The following is a 9,033-nucleotide window of genomic DNA, read 5'->3' as shown; positions in this document are numbered from 1 at the left end:
AAAGTGTTAGCCTGAATAGCCGGATGAAGGATGTTTGACTGAATGTCATCAATTTTAGGCCGAGAAAAGTCCATAAGAGCTGGATCTGCTGCTGGAACTATACGATCACCCATGATTACTGGTTCTTTCGGCTCACTCTCTTTATCCGAATCTTCAAAATCTATCTTCTCCGAAATATCAAGAACTGAGTCTGTCTCCTCAGCCGTATCTAAAGTTCTCTTGCGAGTGCGAGAACGTGTTTGCATAAACGCTCGCTAGAATACCTGAAACACAACAGGAAATAATAAGTAATACGTCTTAATCAATGAGTCCTAATGACCGCTGATGGCAAGTACATAAACTAAACAAATACGCCGATTCCCAGGCAGCGGCGCCAAAAACTTGTTAGGGCGAAATACGCGCTAATAATTCACACAAGTATACGCGTTCGCAAGTAATGAAGAATAAATTCTAGTTCGTTCTCACAGAGACTCAGACTAATTATGTTCAATTAACACTTACTCACCAATGTATGATTATTTCTCAATGTCAAGACAATAACACTTAGATTTAATTAACTAATTATTAACTACAATTAACTACGAGAATTAAACACTTAATTGACACTTGGATTAACAATATTAAACACACATGAGATCATAGCTTCATTACTACTTCCTTCAATAGTTATCGTTATTACCCTTAGCATGTAACGGTGATGATAATGATCGAACAACACGAAACTGATAAAAGCCAACTTTCGTTGTACTAATACCATTCTACCAAACATCCACAATTAAGATAGAAGTTGAATAGGCATCAATTATGTTGAGACCCTATATGTCTACAGAATTTGACAACATAACCATTTAAGCACAAGTTATTCCTTATGATTACACAGGGAAAGTAAAACGGTTAGAGTTACCCACTAATCATGCATACACATACATGAACCTATGCTAGCATGGCAAGTCAAACCTCGAGATCCACCGTCGCTTCACAGGAGATTAATAGACTATCTTATATGTTCGCGACGCACATAAGACGGATAAGCGCAACCTATGCTAGATATCATACAATCATCACACACTAAGGTATTAAACAACTAACTAAAGAAATTCATAGTAAATTCGTTATGACCCCATGATCACGATTAACCCATGTTAGAACTCATCGTCACCATGGGTTCATATGAAAACATGATAATACACACAATATAAACTAATAAAAATACTTATTAAAACCAGAGTACGTCACAAGAGTAATAAGGTTCAAAGTAAAGAAAACTAACATCCACTGATACAACGAATAAAAGAATCACAAGAAAATGTATGCTTCCTCTTCTTCGTTGAGATGTGCTAAAACAGTCTTCTTCCTTCTCTCCTTACTCCTTGCTTGATACCACTATTTTTGAAACGTCTCTGAGAACTACTTATATAGAAGCCCACAAGAACCAGCCGTCTCAGAAGTCCATCAGAATAAGGATTATAAAATTCAGTATTAAAATTCTTGTCCCTGAGCGGCCGCCCAAGATTCCTGAGCGGGCGCCCAAGCACCTTCTGGAAAATTCTGAATTATGCTCCTGATTTTGCTGCGTTCTGCCCCCAATTTTTCACAACCAATGCCAAGCACTTCCCTAGGCTTATTTCTGATGAATTCTTCCTACATACGTAAGTAATGCCCTGAAATGCAAAAACACTAGAAAAACGCATCAAATACACAAAATACCTGATGTCAAGACATCAATTCAAGCCATTATAAGGCGTTCTAAATGGTATAAATTGTCACTTATCAGAACTACTCCACAAATTTCCATGGAACCGGTCTCCATAGGGCTGATGACCATCAAATAAACTCTTTTTGGCAGAACTACTAGGAATCTGTCCTTCCAGACAAACCTGCAGATCATATATAAAAAATCTTTAAAAATTTCTAATTATCATTGTGCTTACTATAAAAGGAGAACGAGAATGTGGGAGCATATTACAACATTACTAGATTTAGAAATCTGACATGAAACAAAATTTTGATATTACATGTATATCAAGGGTTGCGGACTTTCAGTAACTTGGCCTTGTACACTATCATCGTAACACGCACACACACATATGTGGACCCTTAATATGAACATATAACTGAAAATAAAGTTCTGATAAGTACTAACCACCGGCACTTGAGCGTTTCATAGCATTGCACAACAGCACTGTGAAAACAGAAAAATTAATATCCTTCAACACACTGAAATGCAGATAGATTTCTTCAAAAAGTCTTAGCACTACGGAAATTTATAGATATGGAAAAGTCCCCATAGTTATAAGCTCTGCTTGCCAGACTCATTTCCTCACCTTAAAAAAGAACTGTAGAGGCCCCACGAATGAAGTAACACAATATTAAAGACAGTAAAATCTCACATGTATGATTGCCAAACGATCTTGGATTCATTGCCAAAGATTATTCCACACTAATATACTATAATAAAAAAACGAGAGGCGAAAACAGGCATTGTCATGTGAATTCAATTTCGAACTCACTTTCGAACAATTTAGCCACAAAAGAAGTTATACCTGGACGACACAGAGAATATCAGGAAGATGATTCCTTGATTCATCAACATGGCCTGCAATAAATGTTACCAAGTAAGCGTGTATCATGTTGAATAATGATAGTTGGAGATTAAAACAAAGATCAACAGAAACAATAAATACCAAGCAACACAAACAAGTGGTGAGCAGGGGCATCAACCATTAATTGTAAATCATTTGGAGAGTTTTTGTAGTGAGAAGCAACATATAGGGCCATCATACGCTGAAATATTAACACCCAGAGGCATACAGGTTTAATCATAGAAAATAGATAACACTAAAATTTATAAGAGCATAAACGCTAGAAAAGTGTCATTACCTGTAAAAATAACTCGCTATCTTTGTAATAGGAAAAAAGTGTATCTCGATTAACATAGTAAAGATCACATTCAGTGGGTGAGGGCAACCTATTTGCACCAGGAAGTGAGGTTGTCAATGAAAAGAAATAAGCAGGTACCTTTCTGCTCTTAAGAAAAAAAGTCCAAACCTGCTGATATTGGGAATATAGCTAGTTACATCCAAACAAAGTAATGTGTGAAGCCAAGACTCAATGGGATCACCAGATGCATATCTAATAGATTCAGCCAATTCTATCTTCTTAAAAAGACGGCCTACATTAACAGTCAACAAGTCATTAGAAACTTCACGATAGAATCTAGAAATCTATATTCTTCATGTCTGCAGCATGCAGTCTCTACAATTAATAAATAGTGACAAACTAAGAGTCTCAGACAAGCACTTCTCCAAAGCCATGCTTCAAAGAATGATGACCCACAAACAGTGATTTTACAATAAGCTGGTCTTTATAACAATAATTAATTACCAAATATAAATGACTGGGAATAAAAATGAAAACATAAGGGGAAAATGTATAAATATATAGAGATTGATAGTTGAAATCTAGAGTCAAATGAAGTCTGGTCAACTTCTATTAACTTCCACTAAGAATGCTCAACTGCTTGTGCATTGTGGTTTAGGACAAAAAATGAGCCATTATACCTGTGCATTCTATCATCTGATGTATGTTCCGCATATCATTTCCATACCAATATATCCTATGTAATTTTGGTTTGCTTATTGTATCTCAGGCGTTGAATAATCTACAACTTATAAGTTACCATTCGTAAAGAAATGATGAGGAAGTACTAAAATGTTGCATGCCTTGAGTATAACACTGATTCTTGTTAGTCAAACTACAAACTAAAAAAAACTCAAGACCCTTGGTCTACATTCAATTTGAAATTCTGTTTTGATTTGTTGGTTCTTAATTAATGAAGCTTTGTGAGATGTATTGAGAAATGCTTCATTTCTTATGAGAGGCTGAATACAAATATATATACAATAGTTCTTATACATCAGTGTAAATGATTACAAATCTTTCCTAATATAATTAATTTATATCACAAGTAACTAATCTCCTAGGAATAAATTCGACAACAAGGTACAACTAATTATATGCCTAGATTGATTTCCAACACTCCCCCTCACGCCAGGGGATATATGTTTTACAAACCAAACATAGTACGTAGTTCATTAAGATTGCGTCAAAACAAAGCCTTAGTCAAGATGTTTGCTGCTTGTTGTTTAGATGGAACATAATTGAGTGAAATTATCTTGTTCTCAATTTTATTATTGATGAAATGCCTGTCGATCTCTACATGCTTAGTTCGATCATGATGGACTAAATTTTTGGGAATTGCAATTGCGGATTGATTATCACACATGATCTTGATTGAAGTTCCAATCCTAAGATCTTTAAGTAATCTTCGTAACTGGATTTCTTCACATATGCCTAATGTTAAAACACAAAACTCAGCCTCCGCACTACTGCGTGCCACCACTTTCTGTTTTTTACTGCGCCAGTCACTGGATTTCCCCAAATAAATGAGCAATACCCAGATGTAGATTTACGGTCAAAAGGGGAACCAGCCCAATCTGCATCAGTATAAACTTTCAAGGACTGGTCTCCTGATTTTATGAACATAAGTCCTTTACCAGGATTTTTCTTCAAGTATTTAAGGATGCGGTTTACTGCCTCCATGTGATCTACTGACGGGTTGGCAAGAAATTGGCTTACAATGCTAACATCAAAACTTATATCAGGACACGTATGAGTTAAATATATTAGCTTGCCTACTAGGCGTTGGTATCGTCTATTGTCATCTGCTAGTTCATCAATTCGAGGCATTAATTTGGTGTTAGGATCCATAGGAGTTTCAACAGGTTTGCACCCAATCTTTCCCGTCTCACGTAGGAGATCTACGGTATATTTGCGTTGAGATACTGAGATTCCTTGACTGCTTTGTGCCACTTCCATTCCAAGAAAATATTTTAAAAAGCCCAAGTCTTTAATCTCAAATTTCTGGGATAGTAGCATCTTAAGCCTCTTTATTTCTTCTCCATGATTTCCAGTGAGAACTATGTCATCAACATATACAATTAGAACCATGATTCTTCCATCTGTAAAGTGTTTGAGAAATAAAGTATCATCAGCTTGTGTTTTGGAGTATCCATCACATATAAGGACCTTGGCAAACTTATCAAACCATGCTCTCGAAGACTTTCTAAGTCCGTATATAGTTTTTCTCAGCTTGCAAACTTTACCTTGGGTATATTCAGTCTCAAAGCCACAAGGTATATCCATATAAACTTCCTCCACTAGGTCTCCATTTAAAAAAGCATTTTTGACGTCAAGCTGGAATAATGGCCGATCCTTGTTGACTGTAAGGGATAATAGAACTCGAATTGTGTTAAGCTTTTCCACAGGAGCAAAGGTCTCTTGATAATCAATTCCATATGTCTGTGTAAACCCTTTAGCTACTAATGGAGCTTTATATCTATCCACAATTCTATCTGCCTTTTGTTTGACTGAGAATATCCATTTACAACCTACTGTCCTCTTTCCAAGAGGTAATGTTGTTAATACCCATGTGCCATTTCTTTCGAATGCATTATACTCTTCTAACGTTGCCTTGCGCCACTCTGGAATCTTTAGGACCTCATAAACTGATTTAGGAATGGTGATCTTGTCTAAGGATGTCACAAATGCCTGAAATTTTGGAGACAAATTGTTGTAGGATATAAAACTGCGAAGTGGATGTTGAGTGCATGATCAAACCCCTTTTTTTGTGCAATGGGGAGATCCAACTCTGGGTCAAAACCTGGACTTGATTGAGTAATTTGTTGACAACCTGAAACTGCTTTTGAATGAGCACTTACCTCAGTTTGTACATTTTCAGGTTCGACTTGGCATATAGGAGTTTCTTGACCTTGCTGATTTTATACGTGTATGTCACGGGTTTTCCTCCTTTCATAAACTTTTATAACATCATTAAGAAGAAGGAGATGTTTAATATGCAACTGGATATTGATCAATAACGGAATTTGATGGAGACATATATTTGTCCAAGTCTGAATTTGGAACCAAAGTTGGGGTTCGAACCAAAGTTGGAATAGCAAGAGAATATATATTGGAGGACTGTGATATCAGATTCGGTTCAATAATTGATGACCAATCTCAATTCTGAAATTCATTCTTGTTGCTCTCCACCTGAATTCCAGAATTGGAGTAAAATGGAATATTTTCAAAGAAAGTAACATCCATTGGATTATAAATTTTTCTAGTAGCAGGAGAGAAACACTTGTAACCTTTTTGATTGGCTGAATATCCGAGGAGGATACACTTAAGTGCACGAGAATCAAGTTTGCTACGAAATTAAGAATAAACATGAACAAAAGCAGTGCAACCGAATATTTTGAAAGGAATTTGTGACATTCGATGTGAGGTAGGATATAGACCTTGAAACATTTGTATGGGTGATCTAAAGTTGAGAACATGAGAGGCATACAGTTGATCAAATATGTTGTAGTGAGAATGGCCTCACCCAAGAATTTCTTTGGAACATTGGGTTGAAATTGCAAAGATCGGGCAACATCAAGTACATGACGGTTTTTTACTTTCAGCCACACCGTTTTGTTGTGGTGTGTCGACACAAGAACTTTGTTGAACAATTCTATGGGATCTGAGATAAGGATCAAGGCTTGAATTAAAAAAGTCTTTGACATTGTCAGTTTTAAGGATTTGAATATTCTTCTTGAATTGATTTTGAATCATGGCATGAAAATTTGGAAATATATATTTTGTTTCAGATTTTTATTTCATTAAAAAGTTTAACAAAGTCGAGTATGGTCATCAACTAACAATAAAAACATCAAGCACCCGTCACACTAGGGATACAGAATGGCCCCAAATGTCACCGTGAATAAGAGAAAAAGGGTGACTTGGTTTATATGATCTTGGTGAATATGTGTTTCGAGTGTGCTTTACAAATTGACAGACTTCACAATGAAACAAATGCTAATTTTTATTGATGAATAAAGATGGAAACAACCGTTTCAGATACATAAAATTAGGATGACCGAGGCAAAAATTCCATATCATAATATTACTTTCTTTATTTGATGGACTGACAGACTTGAAACAATGACTCAGTGAACCTTGATGACTGGCTGAATGGATTGAAGGAGTATTGATATCTAAGACATAAAGGCGCACACGAAAATCATCATTGTCGATCATTCTTCCCGAGCTCAAATCCTGAAAAATACAAGACGAAGAAAGGAACTTAGTGGTAAAATTGAGATCATGATTCAGTTTACTAACATATATAAGATTGCAATCAAGTTCAGGTACAAATAAGACTGCATTGAGAGTAAGAGTATTTGAGAGACAAACGGTTCCTGTCCCGACCACTTTGGTGCGGGTACCATTAGCAATACATATTGTTTGAAGGGTGGTATAAGGGGAGTAAGTTGTGAAAAATGATCGGTCACCTGTCATATGGTCGAAGGCTCCCGAATCTACAATCCAAGATGATGAGGATGACTTGGCTGAATGAAGTGCAGAACTGTTGGAGGTTTGAGTATGATAATTTCCCTTCTGCATGAGTTGCTGAAGAACTTCTAATTGTTTCTTAATAAAAGGAGCAGAAGTACTATATTGAGATGCTCCAGAAATAACAACATTTCCCCTTGCCTCGCGATCCTTGTTTGGCTTCCAATCAGCAGGTTTTCCGTGCAATTTCCAGCATGTTTCCTCTAAATGTCCTGGTCTTCAACAATGATCATACCAAGGGCGACCGTTTCTGTACCTATTCTCATTATAATTATGAGAATTACTTCGAACAACAAAAGCACCTGAATTTAGATGAGCATCCTTGATTGTTGCAAAAGCTAGGATTTCAGGAATCGAAGAAGCTTGATGGCCCTACATAACCCGCTTGCAGCTCTCTTCTCTATGCACTTCCGAAAAACCTCCCGCAGATTTGGTAAAGGCTTAGTACCAAGAATTCTACCCCTTACTTCATCGAGGGATTTGTCAAGCCCCATCAAATATTTGAAGACCTGTTTGGTCTCCACGATCTTCTTAAAATATGCACGATCATCAGCACACTTCCATTCATGGACCTCGAAGAAGTCTAGTTGTTGCCAATAACGAGTAAGAATTGTAAAATAGATCGTCATCGAGTTTTTTCCTTGACGAAGATCTTGAAGAGTACTCTCCACTTGAAAAAGCTCTGCTGTGTTTTCGCTACTTGCGAATGTTCCTTTTGCTGCTTCCCATATTTTTTTTGTTGTGTTGTACAACAAAATTTTTTCTCCAATCTCAGTTGTCATGGAACTAATTAACCAGGACATAACCAGGTTATTTTCTGCCCTCCGGGTTCTGTATTCAACATCTTTTGAATCTGGTTTTTGTATATCACTAGTAAGATATTCATCTTTCCCTCATCCGCTTATGAACATCATCATTGACCGAGACCATTACAGGTAATTATAGCCATTTAGTTTGTGAGAGGTGATGGGGAAGAGGTTCGTTTCTGTGGTGGCAGGGGTAAGTTGAGAGGATGTGAGCCTGTTAGGAGAGGGAGTATGCATAGATGAATTCCCGGAGGTTTGATCGGATTCACCCATAAAGAGTTCACTTCAGTAATGATAAGGATATGAGTATTAGGTTGACAAGAGAGAAAAGCTGGGTTCTTTTAACCTACATCTCTGATACCATGAAGCTTTGTGAGTTTTATTGAGAAATACTTCATTTTTTATGAGAGGCTGAATACAAACATATATACAATAGTTCCTATACATCAGTGCCTTGACAGGCTCCTCAAAATCAGAATCTAAATGATTACAAATTTTTCTTAATATAATTAATCTATATCACAGGTAACTAATCTCCTAGGATTACCTAATCTCCTAGAAATAAATTCGACAGCAAGGTACAACTAATTAAATGCCTAGATTGATTTTCAACAATTAACAGATAAACTGTTACGTTAGATACGCTTATTACTTAAAGGTTCGCTGTCTAGGCATACATAGCGGTCAAGAAAAAGAATTATAATTTTGGAAAGTGAAGTTATTTGGGTTGTTAAGGGCACCATCTTAATAGTTGTTATATTCTCTATTTTAA

General features: G+C 36.4%; 1 protein-coding gene across 1 annotated transcript; it reads right to left on the bottom strand.

Annotated features, from left to right (window-relative positions):
- Nucleotides 1-4,359: 4,359 nt before the first annotated feature.
- LOC141686101 (uncharacterized) lies at nucleotides 4,360-8,237 on the bottom strand. Its single transcript, XM_074491157.1, has 6 exons — nucleotides 7,837-8,237; nucleotides 7,225-7,672; nucleotides 7,059-7,158; nucleotides 6,410-6,583; nucleotides 6,210-6,268; nucleotides 4,360-5,610 (listed from the first exon to the last, which is right to left on the bottom strand). The coding sequence occupies exons 1-6, from the start codon at nucleotides 8,235-8,237 to the stop codon at nucleotides 4,360-4,362; spliced, it is 2,433 nt and encodes an 810-aa protein (XP_074347258.1).
- Nucleotides 8,238-9,033: the final 796 nt, after the last annotated feature.

Source organism: Apium graveolens, chromosome 9 (genome assembly GCF_009905375.1).
Source record: "Apium graveolens cultivar Ventura chromosome 9, ASM990537v1, whole genome shotgun sequence".
NCBI lineage: Eukaryota > Viridiplantae > Streptophyta > Magnoliopsida > Apiales > Apiaceae > Apium > Apium graveolens.
The sequence above is the reverse complement of the archived record's forward strand: the minus strand, read 5'-3'. Positions and strand labels throughout refer to the sequence as shown.